General features: G+C 40.0%; 2 protein-coding genes across 2 annotated transcripts; both read left to right on the top strand.

Moving 5' to 3' along the window:
* The first annotated feature begins 8,987 nt into the window (after positions 1–8,987).
* Positions 8,988–18,831, top strand: LOC142060735 (hypoxanthine-guanine phosphoribosyltransferase-like). The gene is made up of 9 exons (XM_075100982.1): positions 8,988–9,005; positions 13,220–13,326; positions 13,788–13,971; positions 14,839–14,901; positions 15,480–15,497; positions 15,709–15,791; positions 16,838–16,884; positions 17,511–17,587; positions 18,524–18,831. The coding sequence occupies exons 1-9, from the start codon at positions 8,988–8,990 to the stop codon at positions 18,569–18,571; spliced, it is 645 nt and encodes a 214-aa protein (XP_074957083.1). The 3' UTR covers positions 18,572–18,831.
* A 1,188-nt stretch (positions 18,832–20,019) lies between these two features.
* NUDT7 (nudix hydrolase 7) lies at positions 20,020–23,176 on the top strand. The gene is made up of 4 exons (XM_075101334.1): positions 20,020–20,098; positions 20,325–20,478; positions 21,594–21,752; positions 22,310–23,176. Exons 1-4 carry the CDS (start codon positions 20,064–20,066, stop codon positions 22,688–22,690), a joined length of 729 nt encoding a protein of 242 aa, XP_074957435.1. The 5' UTR covers positions 20,020–20,063; the 3' UTR covers positions 22,691–23,176.
* The last annotated feature ends 251 nt before the right edge of the window (positions 23,177–23,427 follow it).

The raw sequence follows: 23,427 nt of genomic DNA, 5'->3' as shown, positions 1-23,427 counted from the left end.
TCAATAATTCAGATTCTCTTTTTATTATTTTCTCACAGATCGAAGGCATTATAGCATAAGGGAACTGTGAAACAATGTGTTTCATTAAAAATCTATTGTATATCCCACTAATTTCTGTGTATTCACAAAACTACATACTCATTTTCCAAATTCTGGTCAAAATAAAGGTAACATACAAGTAATTCAAATACCTGGGCCTGAAAACCTGAGGCATAATGAATTGGAAATAGAAGCTGGCTGTCAATGGAAGGTTAGTATCTTCAGAAGCGCTGAAGGTTGCATATCTAATTTGCTTAAATCCCTTAAAACCCTATCTGATTTCAGTGAGATGGTTTCTAGCAAATATTCCCAGTTTGATCCTATGTAGAATACATGGTTTTGCATAGAATAAACCAATATTTCACATGTGACTTTATGACAGGAGATTTAACTTGCAACACTTCATACATTTTACATAAATAAGACTTGGCCTTACACTAGGTTAGAATGATGACTTCAAAAGGAAAGCAGTGCTGAAGACACTTGTTACAATGATGATTGTTCTCTTGTACTCTTTCTAAACCCTAGCAAAATATTTTTTGCAAGCAGGGAAGTGCTCAGGCAAGTCCAGCAGAGAGCTACCAAGATGATCAGGGGCCTGGAGCATCTCCCTTGTGAGGAAAGGCTGAGACCTGGGTTTGTTCAGCCTGGAGAAGAGAAGGCTGAGGGGGATTTCATCAATACTTATGAATATCTGAAGGGCTGGTGTCAGGAGGATGGGGCTGGACTCTTTTCAATAGTGCCCAATGACAGGACAAGGGGGCAATGGCCACAAGTTGGAACACAGGAAGCTCCACCTCAATATGAGAAAAAACTCCTTCCCTGTGCGGGTGCCAGAGCAGGGGCACAGGCTGCCCAGAGAGGCTGTGGGGTCCCTTCCCTGGGGACATTCACACCCCGCCCGGACGCATTCCTGTGCCCCCTGCTCTGGGTGCTCAGGCAGGGGGGTTGGATGAGATGATCTCCAGAGGTCCCTTCCAACCCCTACCATTCTGTGATTCTGCGATTTTTGAAAGGGCAAATAAAGCAGTTTCAGAAATATCAGTGCTGACAACTTACCCTTTTTCAGAATTGCTGCTTTTAAAAAAATTTGCCTAAGTAGGCTTTCTAAACTATTTTATTAACACTGAAGGATTTACTTGAGAGTAATCCAAAACTAAATGTAAGAAGGCTCCAGCATAACATATATCCAACTTCCTGTCTTGTTTCAGTAGCAGCTGACAAGTGCCACAAGCAAGCCATGTTTAGTTTTCAGGCTGGCAAAATATATGTATTAAATATATATAAAATCTGCCAGTCTAGGATATAGGTTGTGTAAGACTGAAAAAAAGCAATGACATGAATTAGGGTATATGTGCAGGATAGAAATGTGGTGAACTTCTCTGAGTCTCTGGAGGCTTTTGCTGGCAGAGGACTGTAGTAGAAATAACTGAACACAATCATTACAATGATACAATAATTCACACCATCCATTGCAGCACCAAATAACCAATTAAAAAGTAATATATCACATTATATAAACATAGTGTGATGTGCATTGAGGGCATAATCCATTCATTTCAATTAAGGAAGGACATTTTATTATCTCTAATGGGAATAAAAGTGAATTATGTTGGAAGTAGATCTTGCTTATTTTTGTGTTATAGCTTTCCCTCATAAAAGAAAATGTGAAAAAAATAAAATATGTTAGATGAGATAGGAAATTGTTGAGTGGAAGGAGATAATGAAATCAAAAGCAAAACAAGGACAAGTGTTCAAGGAGGAAGACATTAACCAGGTCAAAAGCTGCCATGAGTGCAGAATTAATAAATGAGAGCCCTAACATTTGCCCATGAAGATAACTCAGTGAATGGAGAGAAATTAGAGGTGATGTGTGGCTGGAGAATAGAAAGATGGTACCTGATTAAGAGAATGAGATTATGCTTTTGATGGAAAAGCTGTAATACTACTTGTGAGATGCAAGAACCAGGTGGAAACGAGTTCAGTGAATAAGGTGCCAGCATATTAGGACAGGGGAAGTTCTTGTCTCATTACTAGAATTAGAGGAAACTTGCAAGGAGAGTGAAGGCATGAAACCTGAGTGCCAGAAGTGGAAAAAGACAAAGTTTTCAGTAGTATGAAAAAGGCATATTATAACGTACTGCAAAGTGTCTGAGGGAGGGCCCTGAAGATGCTCCAAGGGCTGGAGAACTTTCCCTATGAGGAAAGATTTAAGGACTTAATGTCTTTTTTCCCTGGAGAAGGCTCAGAGGGGACCTCATCACAGTATTCCAGTTCTTAAAGAGCAGTTACACAGAGGACAGAGGCTCTCTCTCTTCACAAAGTGCCACATGGAGAAGACAAGAGGCAACAGATACAAGTTGCACTGGGAGAGGTTTCATCTTGATATAAGAAAGAAATTTTCTACATTGAGAACAATCATTCACTGGAACAACCTCCCCAGGGATGTGGTAGCATTCCCATCACTGGAGGTTTTCAAGATGAGGTTGGACAGGGTGCTAGATAATCTCACCTAGACTTCCTTTCCCATGGAAGGTTGGACCAGATGATATTACAAGTACCTTCCAACATGGGTTGTTCTATGATTCTGTGAACATCACTGGGATTTACGGACTTCACAACGGTGCAGGCCCCCTATGGAATTCAGATGCTCAACTGTGTGAACAGATGGCAAAGAGTAACCTGTGCCATCAGATTCAACAGGCATTAACTGGAGTACTTTGATGGAGATCTGAGGAAGGAACTGAAAACAGGAGAATCAGTAATCGAAGCTTTTTCTTGGTCCTCTCCATTGTCTGATGAAACTGTACTGAGCAGCACTGAATTTTCTTTCCAGACCGTGGGCAAGCCTGCATAGCTAATGCACGCTAGCAGTAGCTTCCACTGCAAGCTGCCAACCACTGTAATTGCCTATAAGTAAACACAAGCAGCAACAGTAAAATCTTTCTAAGCAAACTCATACAAAAGTGTCATCTTCATCATTCAACATCTCAACAAAAGGCATTGGCAACACCGAAATAGCTGGTTTTATAAAATTGGGATTTAGAGATGAGCTATCTTTATTTGAATGCAGTAATTGCATGATATTTTAAAAAAGGTGTTTTTTTTAGTTTTTCCAAAATGCATAGTCCACATTTTTCTTACATGCTGTTATGGGAAGATAGCAGTTAGCTTTTCTAATAGTCAAACATGGCTTTGCAGAACTGAACATTGTTAACAATTAAAAATGGTGATTACAAAAAAAAAAAAAGGGAAGAATTTTAGCATATTTTAAAATGTGGCCTCTCTGTGGTATGTATTTTTATACTGTGTTTTAAGGTCTCAAGTAATAGAAAAATCATACAAAGATAACACAAGTAATCTGAAATCCACTACATGCAGTTCTATTTTAACTCGGCAATTCACACCAAATTCTTTCACTGGACTAAGAATTAATTCATGAAAATAAATATCCAAGGAGAAATATGGATTTAATTGTTATTGCTGTTACATTGCTAAAATAAACCAGCTGTGATCACACATTCAGATAAAGCCATTGTTCAACAAATATTTTTATTAAACATCTCTGTAGTGAAGATGAGTCCAGCTCCCCAAGAACAGAGCACTTCCTGGACCACCCATTGCTCCCGAGGTAAAACAATTCATCCAGCTGTTGGGGAGCAGGGGGGGACTTGATCAGACACACTGGACACTGTGGCAGCTATGGAGAAACTCATCTTTGCTCACTGACATATTAAACTATAACAACTGTATTTTAACGTTCAAACAATTAGACAACAATCTTTTTTCAAATCATTAATTTGACCACTAGCTATTGACAGCCATGGTGTTTCTTAAATGGCACTTTCCCAAAAACAACAATGACCTGGGCAGCCCACGGGAGAGAAGTCTCAGAAAACTAAGGTCAGCTGATTAAAGCAGACAGTGGGGGAAAAGCAGGCACATAGGAAGGTCAAAGGTACAGCAGGAGCAGCCAGGAAAATAAATTGGCCATGGTCGTACAGCAAATAAGCTATGTGTCAGAGCTGTGAATAAAATCCAGAAGTCCTGATTCCTTGCCTCTCTGCTCTACTGTCCCAGTCCTAACCAGATTCTCTCTCAAAATGACTTTCTAATATAGACAGTTCAGGAGACTGAAACATTTTTTCTACCCACAAAACAAATGTAGCAAAAGGTATATAAAGGTTTCCTTCACACAGTCATTCCACCATTTAAGTTATGGCTGGAAAGACTTTGTTAATAAATATCGTACATTTCCTCCAGGTCAGCAATCAGAACGTCAGTCCCCAGAATTTGTCATTCGTCTGTTTCAGAACTGGTGTCAGGGTATTTTCAAGAATCATTCAAACTTAAATCTGAGTCACCTTCTATAGGGGTATAGAACCTTCAAGTTCTGCCATCAGTCAGTCTGTGTTTGCTAGATGTTGGGGGTATTAGAGGTGTTGTAAAAGCAGAAGACCTTTTCAAGCACAATGTTTACAAATATCCTATATTGGTTGAGATTTTTATCACTTCTCTGCTTCAGTAAAATAATAAAAATCTCATATTCAGACCAGAGAGAAAATAGCCAAGGAAAGTATGAAGGTTCATACTCATGAGATTTTCTATGTAGAAGAGCTACATAATCTATAGGAGTAGATATGATAAAGGCTTAAAAATGTGAAATTGTTTCTAATTTCTAATTGTAAATATGCACTATTTACCATGGGATGTGCACTGTGGTTTTTCCATACAGCTTTTAAGAAAACCCATTAAACAGCTGGTCTTATCATCTAAGACTTAAAAGTGCCAAACAAAAAACAGATTTAGGATGGGCTCCAAATTACTGAAGTCAAACTGTTTTGAAGTGTATTAATTGGGTTTCCTACTAACACATCAGTCACTGAATGCAAGTGCTCAGTTTTAATTTAAGGCTTTATCAGCCACTTGGAACATGGAGCCCAGAGGTCAGGTCTTTGGTGGTGCAAATCAGAGCAGGTTTCCTGTAATCCACAACTATACAAGTTCAGAACTGGTCTAAATATTTAAGATGCCTGTTTTAAATTACCTGATTGTATTTGTATTTTGGTGCGATATCTGTATACTTACTAATTGAACACAGAGTTTCTTAGTCTAGAAAGTTTGCTTCATAAAACGTAGGTTTTCCTTCCCCTTTGGCAGGTATTGTCTTCCATGGTAGAGGCTTCCCTCTAGTGGACACTTTCTCTGATGTTTGATTTGTAAGGTTTTAGCAATTTAATGGAATAGTCATACAATACGTGCAATATCATGTATTTGCTTTCTGATTTAAAATAATTAAAAGGAAATGCCTAACAAGACTTAATTAGTGGCTATACAATGATTTTTGAGGACCTTTAAAATTATCGCACCAGTCTCAAGACCAGTTACTTCAAACTATAATACAGTGTAAAACTGTTTAACAAACTTAGGTATGTAAACAGGTATGTACACAGCAAAAACATGTCCTGGAAAAACTAATTATTGATTCAGTTGTTCAGGAAAGAGACACAAGGACAACAGCAGTGTTTGTCTGTATTGACTGGCTGCTGTTTTACCCAGCTACCTGTGCTGATCTAATTAATCTCCAGTCTGTCTGTACAGGCTACACTTACTGGCTCTTTCAGTATCCTGTTATTTAGAGGAGGGCAGTAGACTGATACCCGACTTGCTTCGTGCACTCCTTCCCTCAAAACATTTAACTTTAAAAAGATGTACTTGGGGCCCTTATATGGAACAAATACATACACACTTAAAAATTTTTGTTCTTTCCTATGGGAGTACAACCACATAATTTACAACCACGAAACCATTTAAGGATGCCAACTGGCTATATTCTATTTTCATTATTCAGCAATGAAAAAAGGGCTGTCTTAACACGAACTGTTCACCTGTGAATTCTTCTTTCTTCAGAATGTGACAATAAAAACATTCACTGCAGCAGTAACTTTCATAATGCAAATGTCTGTGCAGTAGTAATTGAGACCACTAACACATTTATTGGATTTTCAAGTACTTGCCAGGTGATAGTGGTATGTAGTTACTATTATGGTTCTATGGAATTTACTGACAATCCTAAATTCTATCAAACAAATATGATCTGGGAAGTAGTTTTCTGAGTTTCAGATAGAGTAAGCAGGGGCTTAAAGTTTAAAGGAAGTGTATGGTTTTTCCCAATTAAACTTTTCTATTCCAGATCTCCCAGAGTTCCAAAATCTACTTTTTTCCCCCACAAGGGCTATTGACACATTTATTCTCATTATTTCTCTTTAATCCTTTCATAAAATTTTGGAGGCCACATGGTAGCCTGTCCGACATTTTCCACCTACGGGGATTTTAGTAGAACACACCTATTTATCCAGCACAAAGGAATCTCATCCAGCTGAACAGCTGTCCGCATCACTAAGCAATGTCACAACACTCTCTTTTGTTGTCAGTTTCTCTAAAGAGAAACCAGTGCTTGTTAAGAAAATTTAATAATAATATAACTATATAATACCTGCATATATATATGAATGCACCCCTTATGAATGAAATTCTTCCGCTCTTTGTAAACAGGGACTGTAGTCAAAAAGTCCCTCCTCATTTGTAGCTCATACAGTACTCCCAATGCAGTAAAAGCTCTGAAATAAAGTCAGTGGAAGGGACTTTCTGCAATCCTTTTCTGAAATGGAATTAAACATGACTTTAGAACTGGGCCCAGTTCAAACCAGATCAAATAGTATGGTGCGTAAAGGAGACACAAAATTTCCAAGGTCCAGTGTAAAATTTATAAAAATGTGAGTAATGTGGAATCAAACTTGCCTCATGTAACAACTTCAGGGATTTATAAAAGTAATTTACATAACAGAGATGGTCTTCTAATAGACAGAACCAAAGCAGATATATCACACTTGAGAAGATTTTAAGGTGGGCTGTTTAGAGAGAAGGCTGCCTAGGATGTGTGATCTGCAGTCAAGGTTTCCCTATACAGAGAATAAGCATGCAAATAATTACATAATACAGAGAAGAACAGAGCATTTAAAGAAAAGGCAAAGCTGAGTTGGGCACTACAAATCATATCAGATACGCACACAGTATTTATTTCTTCACTGTAATTTGAGTAACTGTGCTCAGTTAGACTGCTGGAAATTGTAAACTGAGATAGTGCTAATAATTAGCCCCTTCATTTGAATGAGGTTTAAAACAAGTAGCCTCACCCACACTGTTGATTTTAGCAAAACTACACTAAATTCTGTTTCAATGCGGAAAACTACAAGAGAATCAACAAACGTGACAGCTACACACAAATTTTTTTTTCCTGTAAATAATTAGGAAAAAAATAAATTATTTAAATCCGAGAACCAGTCACATAAAGCAGTAGGTGTGATACATGGACTATCGGTATGAGTGATACTGCAGTACTTCGTATTCTATCATGGCATCATCCTCTAAGGGCTCTCTACAGCAGCAACATCCTTTCAGGACAGCTAAATTACGCTGGGGTGAAAAGCTCAGGAGAGGGGAAGCATACAAACTAGCCTGGGAGTCCCCCCTTTTCTTTCTCTTGCTTTATCCACAAGCACTTACAAAAGGTCATGTACATTTGCATGTGTCCCTCAGCAGCGCTGCTGTTCACCTTCATTTCGGCACCTGAGAGTAAGGAAGGCAGAGTATCTCTGCTCAAACAATAGTCACCACTGTTTACATGCACGGTTTTTGTTAATGTTTCCTTTCAAAGGAGGATTTTGTTGAGGAAATTCTCCAGGTTTTTGAACACAAGTTACTACCAACTAGAAAGGAGTGCCTTACACTAGGAATTAGAAAAGCAAGGCTTTTCACAAGATAGGGAGCTCACATATGTAAGGTAAGGAATATGATAGGGAATTCATGGAAGGAAGGCATTGCTAATTGCGTAAAACGGGCCAAGTAGCTTCAAGGCATTAAGAGTTCCCAAATAGTACTACTATTTAATGTATCACTGAAACTTGTGGATATGCCCATTAATCCACTTGGGAGAGTATTTCCGCATTATCCCAAGTGTTATCAGCCATATTGTGAACAGCACCTGCAAGATTACAAAGAAATGAGAAAAATCTTTCATTAATGTGCCCTCTCCCCAAGAAAAAACTAAACTAGTTGAACTAATAAAATGTACCCCATCTGGTAAGAACATTCTGTAACATGTTGTATGCAAGCTGGCTTTAGCTCATTTTGTTAGTAGGATTAATTTTTAGAAATCTAAGGCTTTCATGTTAATCCCAGATAATAGAGCAGTTTGGTACACTAAAATAATCAGATTACAGTGAATGTCAAGGCGATTTGATTTTAAATGATGTGGAGCATGTTACTGGAACTATCGCCCCCTCACTTTATGAAGGGAGGATATGGAAGAATGTCAGACAGGGTTCACCATGTCTCAACAGCTGCAGACCTCTGTATCCAGTCATCTTTTAAAACATGGATTTTTTATTCAAAAAAATTATTTTTGACAGAAAGTCAGCACGAGAATTTTAAAAAGATGTGGACTTTATCACAACAATGGATGTGCAAATATTGTGTAAGAAACTGGTATATAACATTACCTTTTACACATACACCACTCAACTATAATCTGCTACAACCAAACACCTCATTCATATTTTCAATAAAAAACCTACTACCCTACCAAGTCCTTCCCACTAATTTGATTAATGTGCATCCTTTTTGCACCTCCCTCATTCTCCATATCTTTACTCTGATTAGCAGCAGGGCTAATGCCTATTTTATTTCTGGTTAATCTGATTAAGTAAGAACCTGGGATTGTGATGTCAATGCATTAGTAAAAGGAAATAATGCCTCCTGTAGGAAGGATAGCCATTTTGACCTTTTTAGAAGCAGGTCATGATCTGGCTGCAAGATGAAAATAGTGCAAGACAAACTGCAGTAATAGTACCAACTCATTCTCTGATAGCATAGTTCAAAGTAAGACTATGGCTCATGGACTGCAGGTAAGAAAGCATAATGTACTTACATTTGGTTATTTGACTGAAGGGAGCTTTGGGTGGGGGGGAGAGGTTAGCTTCTGCAAAAATAATAGAACAGTAGAAATACTGACTAATGAAAGGCCTTGTTGTATTTACTCAGGAGGAAAAACTGGCTTTCAGAACAGGGGCACCTTAATAGACTCAAATTTTTTACAAACTTATGACATTATTTATTTGACTTTAATATACCTATAATCATATTCTTTCATTCTGTGCTGATCAAACAATACTTATTTATGAATCTCTTTATTGTACGTAATTGCTGTAGTTCATCTTGTTGGCTTTTCCCCCCTTAAGCTCAGAAACTTACATCAGTGAATGAACAATTGATGATATTGAAACTAAATTAAACAACTAATTCCTCAAGTTATATACTTATGACTTAAAAATTTAATGACTTTGTGTGATAGTTTAGTAGATTGCTTTATTATAATGGGATACTGCTGTATTATTTAGCAAGTGCCACAAAACAAACACTTTTATGAGCCTGTAAGGTATATGCAGCATGTTGCTATGGTGATGTGGTGCTCAAACTGATGCAAGCCTTAAGGTTCTCTTCATGAACCTTTCAGCAGACCTTAAAAAATGCTTCACGCATAGCAACAAGCAAGATATTAATGTAGCAGACATTGTTTGCACAAAATAGCATGCTCAATGAGCACAGCTGTTTATCAAATAAAAGATATCAACCTGCGCTGTTGAAGTAGCTATAAGCAATAATCACTACACACACCTGTCTGCTTCAAGATTACCTTTATTCATTAGTGACATTAACATGGACAAAGGTCATCCCTCACTTGAGCTGAACCAGTTGTGATCCCTCTCATCAAATGCAGCATGAATCTGAACTTCAACTCCCTGTGCAGATGAAAGCCCAAATTATAACTGCAAAAGCAAATTGTAAGGCTGAAGTCCATTAAGTATGGCTAGGCAGAGAACGGATTAGAAGCAGCCCTGCAGAGAAGGACTTGGGAGTGTTTGCTGATGAGAAGCTCAATGTGACCCAGCAGTGTGCGCTTGCAGCCCAGTAAGCCAATTGTATCCTGGGCTGCATCAAAAGAAGCATGGCCAGCAGGACGAGGGAGGTGATTCTGCCCCTCTAGTCTGCTCTGGTGAGAGCCCACCTGAACTGCTGTGTCCAGCTCTGGAGTCCCCAACATCACAAGGACATGGAACCGTTGGAGTGAGTCCAGAAGAGGGCCATGAAGATGATCCGAGGGCTGGAGCACCTCTCCTATGAACACAGGCTGAGAGATCTGGAGTTGTTCAGCCTGGAGAAGGCTCCAGGGAGACCTTATAGCAGCCTTCCAGTACCTGCAGGGTGCCTACAAGAAAGCTGGAGAGGGACTTTTTACAAGTGCATGTAGTGACAGGACAAGGGGTAATGGCTTTAAAACAAAAGAGGGCAGATTTAGATTAGGAAGAAATTCCTCACTATGAGGGTAGTAAGGCGCCGGAACAGGTTGCCCAGAGAAGTTGTGGATGCCCCATCCCTGGAAGTGTTCAAGGCCAGGTTGGATGGGGCTTTAAGCAACCTGGTCTAGTGGAAGGTGTCTCTGCCTGTGGTGGTGGGGTTGAAACTAGAGGAGCTTTAAGGTCTCTTCTAACCCAAACCATTCGATGACTGGGCAAAAGAAAAAATGCTCGAGTCACAGGTAGCCTAGTCATTGCATTTAAGTTGCAGTTATGCAAAATGCAATAGAGACGAGGAATCTTGGAGGAAACCTCCCCCTGCCCCACCCCCCGCAAAAAAAAAACAACCAAACCACCCTATAGCACTTTTTAAACTGTTTATCATGCCAGTGACTATCCTTAAAAGTGCTTTTTCTGTACTGCAAATGAAAATTATGCTTATATGTTCCAGTAGTCTCAAATAAACACTTGTACCTTGGACCAATGCATCTAATTATGTCCTATCGTCACTGCTTCTTGTTGACAGAATCCTACATCCTGTATACGTTCTGTCTGTCACCACTAGCAACCTCACACAGGCAGAAACTAGCCCATTTCAAACTGGTCACCTGGGTTAATATAACACTCAAACAACAATAAGCAGTTCTGCACTGCATTAAAGCCTGCTCATAGATGCTACTGTCTAGCCTCATCTGCAGCTCATACCAGTGTAACTGCCAGTATCTCTTCCAAGATTAATAAACCATAAGCAAACTTAATTTGAAAACAATCCTTCACCTAAGCTTTCACTTTGCTGACTTCAGCCATGAAGAAAATAGTAACTATACCAGGTAAAATAGTACTGCTGACACTAAACACTGCTCGATTGCAGGCTATTCTATAAGTCTAACTTGGAACTTCAAAGCCTATCAATTTTGAGTACTTCCAGAATAGTTAGTTCAGCTAAGATGAGATTCTGTATGTGTTGCCTTGTACTATGATAATCTGTTCTTTGAAATTCTTGTTAACACCTGCCTCTCTAGTTTTATCTTTAATTGAAGTGGGCTGTTTGTGGCCAATTTAAAATAAACAGCAGTAATTGGTTATCTCATTTTTGTGGCTGCTGTGGGTTTTGCAAGTAATACCCACTCCTGCTCCCTACAGTCCATTTTTCCTCTCTTCCTAAGAACTCATCTCTCCTATGCCAAAAAAGAGAACTAAACCCAATACATCTGTCTAAAGAGTTTGCAGGTGTTAACTCGTTTGTTAGCTCTGTTTTATGCTATTATTGCCTAGTTCATAGTTCTGTGCTGTCCATTAGTGAGCTACCGAATCCTTGGGTCTGAGGCCTGTTTAGTCAAATCAAAGGATGCTTCACAGTCGGTAGAGGGGTGTTACACATGCCAGGTCTGAGGAGAAAAAGGTTTACAGTCTCAGCAAAAACACTGAGTAAAACGACTCCTTCAAAAATTTGCCTTCTACCGAAGTAGTCATCTCCTTCGTTTCTCAACAAACAGACTATATGCATTTAGGAACATGTGCTTCACCAAAGAAATCTGCACAGTGCAGCACTCATATATTGAATTATACTATATTGAGTCCTGTAGAATGCAACTGGTGTGTAGTTAACCTATTTTTCACTAACGCTTTGAGCCAGCTTTGAATTTTTATTTAAATTAGTTCTGTATTTTTTAACAATTAAGGACAATATTAGATGTGAGACATATCACTAATTTGAGTTTTTTCTTAACTTATTTCTAATACTTACATATTAGCCCTCTTATTCACAATTGTTTCTACGTCATTATATTTTTTTCTTGCCTGCTTTTGTACTTCCACTTCATAAATGAGCAAAGACCAAAACATCCATTATGGTCTTGAAGGGTGGTAGAACCCGAAGACACAGATCTGTTTGGGGTCAAAAGACTAGTCAGAAGAGAAGCCCAAATGAAGAATAAGTAAATTCTAGACACCCAGACACACTCTGGGTGCAGCAGCCAGCATGTTGGAAAAAGAACTGCAATTCTAAAGCCTGATGGCAAAAGGGTTAAGGCCCTGATCTGTGGGAAGTAGCTATGGCCTCTCCCCAGCCATGCTGAGGAGCATCTGCTAGCAGGGCAAACAGCACAACAAGCTGATCTGCAACTCAGCAGGTCTCTGGTTCCCACCTATAGGCAGACTCTGCAGCTTCTCTTCCCACTACCATCTCAAAGCTTAAGCTCCTCCTTTGGGGCGAGCCATCTCCCCTGTTGGTATGAGCTTACCCCTGTTAAAAGTTCAGTTGTGAATTCACACTTAGGAGACAGCTTTCTCTTTTACACAATGGAAAATGATGGTCAAGGTAGTGCAGTACCCTAAAGTCATCTGCTGACTGGAGATAAAGCTGTAATCCCAATCTACTTGCCTTAAATTTTAATTTTTGCTAGCAAGTTACTGTGCTCTGCAGAAAGGAAGATGGAGAATACAATGGGGGAGGGGTGTTGTTGTTGTTTTGGGTTTTTTATGAGTTGACGATGGTTGAGAACTTCTCTTATAATGACTAGGATTAAATGGTTATCTACCCATTCACATCTCAGAGAAGCACACTAGCTCCTGAATTATCACACAGATTGTGAATTGTTCTATTAGAAAGTTCAAAAACTCTCAGATATGTTTTTATTTTGACACATTACTGGTGGTGTGGGGATGTAGGGAGAGGAGTCTTCCTCTGCATTATCAGAGACTGGAAGGTTTTTTCCTGTGTGGCTCTGACTTTACTCCTAGACCTATTTCCCTTCCACTTGCAGATAAGAGATGAAGAAAGTGGCTATAATAAAAATCTATTTTGCATTCCTAAGCATTATGAAGAAGATTTAGAAAGAGTCTTCATTCCTCATGGACTCATCCTGGACAGGTATGAGGGTAACCGACAGAGGGTAGTGATAGTGATGCCAATGATCCATTTCCCTCCAAATGAAAAGACCAGTGCCCCACCCTGCATAGCCCACGAGAAACATGGAAACCCTGCAGCTGTAACACTTGTGTTCTGGAGTTTAACACGAGAGGAGTTTTATGGAGGGGATTCCTCTACAACCCCAGTTAAGTCTCCATGTTATCTCAAATATCTTTAAGCTTTCCTATCCTGCATTGTTTAGATTATTGATCAAATCAACAGTATGTCAACTGGAGTAGGCATCATCTTGTGAACTGCAAATTTGTAACTAACTTTCCTATGTCTTAATGTGGTCACAATTTGCTGGTTATAAAATACTTAACAGCAAGATCAAAATTTTACCTTGGACTTTGCTTAACATATGGACAAACAAATATGATACACAAAACACTTTACAGGATTTGGTTTTTCTTTCCTTCCAGGACAGAACGTTTGGCTAGAGATATCATGCAAGATATGGGAAGCTATCACATTGTTGCACTCTGTGTCCTTAAAGGAGGCTACAAATTCTTTGCTGATTTGCTGGACCATATAAAAGCACTAAATCAAAATGGTGATAAATCTGTGCCTATTACTGTGGATTTTGTTAGAATAAAAAGCTACTGCGTAAGCAACTTTCTTTTCTTTGGAAAATTGACTCTCCCCATAGACTGACATTCTGAATACCGGTAGTTTACACAAAAACTCCACAAAAAAATTGAGTTTATGCATATATCCTGTTCAAAGCAACTTAATTCATTACACACTGAAAAGCAACTGATTTGCTGATCTGCCCCAACAATCAGATGGATATTGTATATTCACTGGCATGAACATACAGCAGAACACTCAACATGACAAAGTCAGGGTCAGGTTTCCAACATCCTCCTCTCCAGCCCAAAGCTTCCATAAAGGTTTTACTCTGCCTTTACCATGGCACCCTTTGGTGGGAGGGAGTATGGAGAGGAGCTTAGCATCAGAGACTTGCTTATTGTCTCTCTCTGCATTAATTTTTATTCCTATAGATAATATCAGAGAGACTTGTTTTCATGATCTGTGCATTGGGAAACAGGTATCTTTTGCCTGAACCAATCATATTTGGCCTGAACCAACTGATGTAAAGCAATGACTTATGGTATTTTTTTCTGGCTGTGTGCACTGATCAAAATTTACCTCATGCTCAATACAACATAAAACAATATAAATTTTTCGTGGAATTCTAAAATAAATTTGAGGTAACAAAAATAGCTGAAAGCTATGGTGTCTCTTCCATGAATATGGATGTACTCTCGTTCCACACAAACACCTGTCTGCACTGATACTTCACTCTCTCCTCTTGCTCTCAGCTACTTAAAAGCTGTTTTACTGAAGGAGTGTAAAGTTGTAAGTGTCATTTGATAGGCAAAAAGCAAGAGCAGCACACCTTTCTTACACATACAAGATAACACTTTGAGCATGTTTTATGTGACTTCCCTCTCTTCTTTCTCCTTCTAGAATGATTCACCTACAGAAAAAATCAGTATTGTTGGTGAGGAACTGTTTACACTAAGCGGGAAGGTACGAATTAGCATCCTCAGCTTTTAAGGCAGAGAACAGTTTTTGTGAATCTTTCGGGAAGTCCACCTTTATTAAGATTTTGATATGACATATCGGCTGCTACTTTACACTGTTTTAAAAATGCCATGCTTTGAAATAATAATTCCCATTGATCTCAGTGGAAACTTAACAAGATCCGTAGTGAATGCTTCTAAAGATCTTATTCCACGTTTTATCCCACAGTGCCCAGAAATGAACCATCTTAAACTGACTCATGCAGTATGGTTCTAGACTGCTATTGCTGTACATAGAATATATGTACAGAATATGCTGTACATAGAATAACATATAGAACCTGATATATAGAACCTGGCATAGGTGGCTTTCTCACAATATTTTATACTTGCATAAATAGTTACAGAAAGACTCTTCAGAAAGCACGAGAATAATGTAAGTTAGCTAAGTGACAAGCTCCTTTGAAAACCAATTGCAACTTGTAACTGAAGTTTGTAGTGCCAGCTTTTCCAGGCTGTATAATTCACTGAATGTTACCATGTAAATATTTTCTTTTCTTTCTCTCCCTACATGTTTTTTTCCAGAATGTGTTGGTAGTAGAGGTAAGTAAAGACTGGAGTGTGGGAGGAGGGAGCAACATGGACTTTTTTCTTCCTGTTTTGCAAGTTAGTACCTATTGCATATAACGCAACAATTAATTATGTGACTGTGCTGCCAGGGTTGCTAGCTGGTTTTTCTGCTTTAAATTAATCCACTGGCAATCTGGTTTTTCTTTCAGACTCAGGGGATAATTTATTTTTTTATCTCTTCAAGGACATTATTGAGACTGGTAGAACAATGAAGGCACTACTTTCAAAACTAAAAGACAACGAACCAAAGATGGTAAAAGTTGTAAGGTATAATGATATGGCCCCTTCCCAATCTATTGTAACAAGAAGATATAGTAAAATCATGTAGGTGAATAGTCAGTGCATGCTGGTGGGTGTTGGTTTGGTTTTGTTTGGTTTGAAGTTGGGTGAAGATGAATTAAAACCAGGAAGCAATCCTTATCCAGCTGGCGAAAAACTATTTATTAAACTGGGAAACCTACATATGCATTACCACCTTTATTGTTAAAATGAGTAAAAAAGGTTTCCTGGATCTTTTTGCATAGTCCATAAAGTCTGATGGATTCCCTGTTTCTCACCTCCTTGTGTTTGAAGGAAATTCAGCTCTTTCCATAGGTTTCCTAACACCTTCTCAGTTGCCTCAATACTAGAATGACAACACTCAGAGATTTTCTTAATATCCTCAGTCATACGGGTTTTTAGAATCTTAAGAGTTTGTCACCACTTGCAAGATGACTTCAAGTGGCATTCTAGATTTGCTTTTAGATGATCTCTAAAAGGGATTTTTGGAAATATCCCTGTCTCTGTCAAGTAACCATGATCCTTTAAAAAATCACTTCTTGTTTTACGTACCAGTTATGCTCCTCCTAGTCACTGTCTAGGAAGTTCTCAGTTTCTTCAGAAGTGCACAGGAAAAGCAAGAATGGATATGACTTTCCAGAAGAAATCATAGTGACTTTGAATGGCTTGTCCTCTTCTCCCTCCCCACTAAGATCTTCACATGCCACTTGAACTTGCTTACCTGTCTATGCTGTTCAGTTTGCTGATAAATTGCTACATGAAAAGATAATGATTTGGGATACAGAACTGAACTAAATTGAACTAAATGTAAAACAATAGAGTCATTCGGACCTTCAGAATGAACCTAGATCAGAGCCTTCGCTTCTTCCTCAATGATATGGCTGAACATTACTTCTTTCTGTTACAATAACCTCAGTGTTTAATTAAAACTGCATGATTGTAGAAACTTATGGGGAGGGGTAGGAGAAATGACGTATACAGCTTAGAGCAATACATATTTCAAAAAACATAACCTTCTCTGCTCTGCCTTACAGCCTGCTCGTTAAAAGGACACATCGAAGTCCAGTTTACAGACCAGACTGTAAGTACCACATTTTTCTGGTTGTCCAAAATATGATCTCATAATTTCACTTCATGCAGTAAGTCTGAAAACTGGCATATAAGTTTCAGGAAGGCCAAGAGAAATAGGGAGAAAATACATAAAAATTTGTAAACTGGTGACCAGCTATCCCATGCTGAAACCTCATGATCACCTTCTTTTTGTTTTCCCTGGTTGGTCTGAGCACAGGTTTGGCTATTTGTTACCAGACACCAAAACCAGAATCAACACTTAACTTTGTATTGTTTGGTTTTGACCCTAAAAGGCATTTGTTTTGACTTTGCATTAAACTTGCCTTGTTTTCAAACTGAAAATCCCTACTGAGTTGCAGTGCAACTACTTTTACACAAGTAAAATACCACTCCTTGTCTCCCTGTCCCAGTAAGTTTTAAATAATTATTTTGTTCTTAAAAAGTATTCTCTTAACATTTTAATTGTACTACTAACTGATGGACATGGTACAGTCTAACCTTTGTCATCAACTTACAGCTCTGATTTTTAAAGTAGCATGCTAAGTACCTTGAAAGCAAGCTGATGTGTGTTAAATACAAACTGTGTACAAGATATTTACACCACCCAAGTATAAAAAGCATTGCATTTTGTTACAGATATAGGCTTTGAAATTCCAGATAAATTTGTGGTTGGATATGCTCTTGATTATAATGAATACTTCAGAGATCTAAACGTAAGTACGTGCATGTGTGCCCTGACTGTTACGTGTATGACTGTTACCACAGGTAGCCAGCAACAGTATTAGCTTCTTCTAGGAGCTTCTCAACAATTACAAAACTTAAATCTGACCAGAAACTTCCATTAAAAGGGCAAAAACATTATTAACATGCCAAGCTGATAATTCAATGTGAATGCGTAAGAACTTGTTTATGCCTTACCTTTTTATGAATCTACTTCACAAGTCTCATGGCCCAGATGTGCTGTACAGTATTCTGAATCTCCCAAGATGGCTGGCAGCATACAATCTGCTGGCCCCATCTGAAAAGAAAGTCACTTGTAATGTGGGTTTGATTTGATGTTTGCCTGTCTTAGTGAAATACTGTGTTTCTTTTTTAGCCAAGTCTTTAAGATGGCTCTGTGTGGAATGTGTGTGAAGGCTTTTCCTACATCATATAACATGTCCATCAAGATCTTTTTTCCTTTGTTCCATTATAGTCTCCCTAGGCTTCACTGAGTAGTAGACTTGGGAAGAGCATTAACTGATAGAAAGAGTTGATCTTTTTTTCCTTCCTTAGTTTTCAAAAGCACTTTCTCAAATCCGGTAAAGTGGCAAAGCTTTTCCCTTGAAAGTCTTTTTAATAAAACAAACCTGTTCTGTTAAAGACACATAACAGATCTATGCTACTGCAAAATAATATGAAGAAGGATACAGTAATTGAACAAACCTGACCTCAGAATATACAAATCTATAAAGTACAGATGAACTTGGAAACAACACTAACAACTTAATTTTACTGCAAGTAGTAAAACTTGCAACTAAACTTGCAAAGATTACTGTTCTGGTGTGTTTTCCTATCAATGCTAGGTATACAACTGAAAATCATTCTTGCATTTTCTTTGATAGTAAAGACTGACTAAAGTTGTACTACTTCTCTTTTTTCTTTTTTAGCATATCTGCATTCTGAAAGAGAAAGCCAAAGAGAAATATAGAATCTGATAACAACAGTCTTCTGGAACAACAGTTCAGTGGCATGTACAGCTGTGTGGGTGAATAATAAGAAATAATCTACTAATCACACTCTTCACTGAAGAACTACAGCATTTTCTAAAGATACTATGCTATGTATTTTTCCTATAATGATTATGTAAAACAGCTTAAAGGTGAATGATTTTCAGTGAAACCTGAATAGAACACTGGCCATAAAGTGGATATTATATTCTGCAGGAATCACCGGGGACATAGGCAGGACACATACATGCTGGGGTTTTAATTTACTATATGAAGTAACACATTGTGTGATTGTATATAAACCGCAGTTATTTTTACATGTGAGCTTGTGAGGGTAAATATATACAATGTACTTTGTGGAACAAAGAGCTGAATAAGCATTTAAGGACTTGAGGGTAATTACGTCAACTATACGAAGTGCGTACCACATGGAAAACACATTTGGTTCTTTAGCTTAATGCAATCAAAAAAAAAAGAAAAGCAAACATTAAGGTAACCACACTGATATCAGCTCTTACACATTTCATTTAACTTGGTGTGCTGGTTTTAGAGGAGCAGGATCACGTGTTGGTTGTACCACTGTGTTACTCGAAATGCAGGTAACACTGATTACCACCTGTTAAGGCTGGATGATAAACCATTATAGCAGGAAATTACTTCTGCTAGTTTTGTGTCCCTAATGAGAACTGGAAGTTAAAATTTTACTGCCCAGAAGCTGCACCAAGTTTAGGCAGACTCCGACGCCTCACTGTTTTCTACCTGCACTGAATGATTACAGTAAGGCCCTGGACCTTGGGGGCTTTCCCCCCTTGTGAATTCAGAGTACCGAGCTATGTGTCTGTTTCCAAGAGAGCCTGGGGATGTCCGTCCTGCGCCGCAGGCGAGCAGTGGTGCCCCCGCAGCCCCGAGAGCTGGAGGCCGTCACCTCTCGTGTCACCCGCCCCTTAAAGCGCGGGAAAGGGGAACACTAGCGTCTGTATGACCAGGCCCCTCACCGAAAGCGAGGGGAACGGCTCACACCGGAGCCGAGCGCCAGCCGCCCGCTGCCGCCACTCTGGCCCCTTTGAGGGCGGGATGCGGCCGATGCTCGGCGCGGCGGGGCGCGACGCCGAACTCCTCCGCGGGTTTCTCTTTTTCCCAGCGGGACGACGACGGCGGGCAGCTAACACCGCCCCTCCCCAGCTAAACGCGGCCCGAGGAAGTTGTGGCCGACTGCTGGGGAAGAAGGGGCCACGGAGGGGAAGGGGCCATGGGAAAGAACCCCTGCCCCGCCCGGCCCTTCGCGCCCGCCCGAGGGCGGGAACGCCGCGCACTGCCGTCCCGTGCGGGTCCCCTCGCGCGTGGCCGGACGGCCCGCCCGCCACCAATCAGCCGGCAGAGTCCGGCGATCTCGCGTGTTGATTGGAGGGACCAGCCGTCGGTCCCGGGGTGGGGGGGAGGGAGGAGGGGCAGGTCAGCTCTCCTGTCGGGGTAGGCGAAGATGGCGGCTGCGGAGCGGGAGGACGAGCTGGAAAGGTAGCGGTCGGCCCTCGCCCTTCCTTGGCTGCCGCAGCGCCGCCCGCCGCTCCCGCCAGCTGCGGGGACAACTCGGGAGGAAGGCCTGTAGGGCGGGCAGCGGGGGGGGTGCTGGGCGCCTCTCAGGTCGAGCTCTGTGGAAAACCACCTCCCCATTGCCTGTGGGGCGCTGGGAGCAGGGGCGCAGCCTTGGGCTGTCACGGCGCTCCTTTCTGTTTGCTTACAGACAGAGTATAAAAGAGAAAGCCAGGCTCCGCTTGAGGGAGTTCGATGTCGGAGGCAAATTCTCCCACTTGCCGCTGCCCAAAGCCTCTGTGCTCCTGCCGCTGATGGTGCGGGAGGGGAAGCTGCACTTGCTGCTCACTGTCAGGTCGATCAAGGTAGGTGAGGCGGGCCTAGGCCCAGGCTCAGGCGCAGGGCGGGCGCCGCAGAGCCGAGGCGGCTGAGGGACGCCAGCGCCCCATCGGCGAGGTGGCTGCCAGGGAAACCCTCCTGTTCATACCCTCCTGTTCGCACGGGTCCCATCCTTGCCACATGTTCTAGGGCCTGCTTTTCAAACAGCAGGTAGTGCGCCCAAGGTGGCAAGCAGGTATTTTTATACATCGATGATTCCACTACTTACGTGCCAGAAAAATGCTGGGTACGCAAAAACTTGTGACACCAAAAGCTGACTTCCAGACCAGAAAATGAAATTTTGATTGTTCACTATGATGTAAATAAGAAAACTGACAGTGCATCACAGCTTTTATTAACGTGACTTTTCAATCTGCATTTAATATTACTCTTCTTTCACTTTCATATATGAAAGGAAAAGCAACAACCTAAGTCCCCCAGAACTCTTTTGCTGGCATTTTGTTTTCTTTTACAACTCTTGTTTTTCCACCCCCCACCGTGATAAACTGCCTGTGTTCAGAGATGATTTACTTGTCTGTGTTTCTGTTGCAGGAAAATGGAAGTTTTTTGGGGTCTTGCTTAGAAATTGTAAGGCCATAATAATTACAGTTACTTGGCTAATAAATTGCTTGTAAATGGGCTTCTAACTAATCTTTGATGCACAAGCCTATTACTCTAATGTACTTAAAGGTACATTATTTAAATGTGTGTTTTAGGAGTTCTTGTTTTTACCTTGAGTATTTTAACTTCACTATTCAAGTTGTCTGACTAGATTGAGCTGCCAGTCTCTCATGCAAGCAGGATGATGAAAAGTATTAAAGCAGAATGCGTAGTATGAGTTACACAATCCTGTACAAGGGATGCGTGTATTTCTGATAGTGAGGGCATATGGATTAGTTAGATATAGGTGCAACTTCTTGTATAGATCTTGATAAGGTGCATTTCTTCTGATCTGCAGAAACCTCTTGCCATCATTTCCAGCTTCTTTGTCTGGAAAGATAAATCAAACATGAAGTGATTCTGCAATATGAACAAGTGTCTGTGTGGATCCAAGAAGAAATGCAAAACTTGTTATATTTAATAGTAGTACTTTAAATTCTAGCTGAGAAGATCACCAGGGGAAGTGTGTTTTCCAGGAGGTAAAAGTGAAGCAACTGATAAAGATGAAATTGATACTGCTCTCCGAGAAGCTAAAGAAGAAGTGGGACTCCAGCCAGAGAAGGTGGAAGTTATCTGTAGGCTTGTGCCTGGAATTGATAAAGTAAGCAATAAACTGAGTAAGTCAGCATATCATTAGAAAATAAGCTTGGGTTATTTTCTTTTGTAAGGTCGATGATGGCCCTTTCAAACCTGTAACTGTAAATAACAACTGCTCCTTCAAGTGCGCGGCCTGTGTTGCAAGTGGAGCGAAGGGGAGAGGTCCTTGCTCTTGAGTGTGGTATTTGTGCGACCACGTTTGGTGTACCATGTCCAGTTAGGGAAACACTGGAGTACCAGAAAGACAGTGGTAAACTGGTGAGAGCCTAGCGGGCAGCCATGAAGAGAGTAAGGGGGCTGGAGTACGTGTATTATGAGGAGAGACTGAAAAGTGGGTTTGCTCAGCCTGAAGAAGAGAAAGGCTAGCAGGGGATCTAGTTGCTCTCTTCAAGTACCTCGGGGGTGGTTACCGAGAAGATGATAGCAGGCTCTTCTTGAGACAATGGACACAAGCAGCAACAATGAAATTTTGATGAGACAAAATTTTAAAATAAAGAACATTCTTTTACGTGGTACAAACTTAGTGTTTGGGCGTGTTTGTTTGTTTGTTTTTTCTTTTAGATGAATCACTTGGTAACACCAGTTGTAGGATTTATAGAGGATACGTTCCAGGCCGTTCCTAATCCAGATGAAGTGAGCGATGTTTTTGTTGTGCCATTGGAGTACTTTGTCAAGCCCTTAAATTACAAGACCTTGCCTTATAAAACCTCATCTGGTTACTTCAGACAGATACACTGCTTTATATATGATGACCTCGAACATAAAATGTCATTCAAGATATGGGGCCTTACTGCACACTTCGCTGTATTTCTTGCTCTCGTAATTTTTGGAAAGCGACCTACCTTTGAAGTTGATTATGATCTTGACAACTTAATTTCATCCTCTGAGAATAACTTAATGAATTTATATACATCCTTGTATGAAAGAAAGAGTAACCTATGACTAACTGGTCTGGCAAAATTTATACTGAAGGAGGGAAAAGGGTTTTGTTTATTCCCTTTGTACCTATGATTTGATTGAAATTCATGCTTGAATTTCTTCTGAATTGGGAACTTACTAAATATTTATTTTGAAAGAATCTTTTGAAGTTTACAGGCCCTAACTAGATTCATACAATTTTTAATCTTTTTAGAGTTGCCTAAAGCACATGGTATTTTTGATGGACTTAATATACAGATTTGGAAGAACGTTTTCAGTTTCTGCCTTTATTTTGTGTGATCTAATAAATTTTCTGTGGTTTGCCATCTGTATAATGAAATAATACTATTTTATCTAATTTTTGTCTGTTTGAATTAGAATATGAAAACTTTTGGGGGCCTGTCTGTCTTACTGTGCGGCATGCTACATACGGACAACATAATGCAGACAGTCTTGTGTGGTATCTTTAAGCACTTATGAAATGCACAATAAAAATATAAAAGCTGGCAAGTGCTTTCACAATCTTGTTTTGTTTTGGTTGGGCTTGTGGAGGGAGAAGGGAGGTTTGATGAGGTTTATTACTCTTGCTTAATTTAACATTTCTCACAAGGAAATTCTGTAGGCTATGAAAACTTTGTGTACAAGCAAGAGTACTGAACTTTGCTCCTCAGCATCTTGTTAGCATCATTCACTCAGCTCCTAGAGGGAGTCATCTTAAGGAAAGAAGAGTGGAGTTGAGTATTCATGAGGACTAAAATGCT

The sequence above is a fragment of the Phalacrocorax aristotelis genome, chromosome 8 (genome assembly GCF_949628215.1).
Source record: "Phalacrocorax aristotelis chromosome 8, bGulAri2.1, whole genome shotgun sequence".
In the NCBI taxonomy this organism is placed as follows: Eukaryota; Metazoa; Chordata; class Aves; order Suliformes; family Phalacrocoracidae; genus Phalacrocorax; species Phalacrocorax aristotelis.
This window is presented reverse-complemented; position numbering and strand designations above follow the sequence as displayed.

Coding starts and splice junctions, on each gene's coding strand:
- NUDT7 (XM_075101334.1), top strand. CDS start 20,064: ATGGCGGCTGCGGAGCGGGAGGACGAGCTGGAAAG. Junction 20,479..21,593: donor TCACTGTCAGGTCGATCAAG/GTAGGTGAGGCG, acceptor TTTAAATTCTAG/CTGAGAAGATCACCAGGGGA. Junction 21,753..22,309: donor TTGTGCCTGGAATTGATAAA/GTAAGCAATAAA, acceptor TTTTTCTTTTAG/ATGAATCACTTGGTAACACC.
- LOC142060735 (XM_075100982.1), top strand. Junction 13,327..13,787: donor CATGGACTCATCCTGGACAG/GTATGAGGGTAA, acceptor CTTTCCTTCCAG/GACAGAACGTTTGGCTAGAG. Junction 15,792..16,837: donor AAGATGGTAAAAGTTGTAAG/GTATAATGATAT, acceptor TCTGCCTTACAG/CCTGCTCGTTAAAAGGACAC.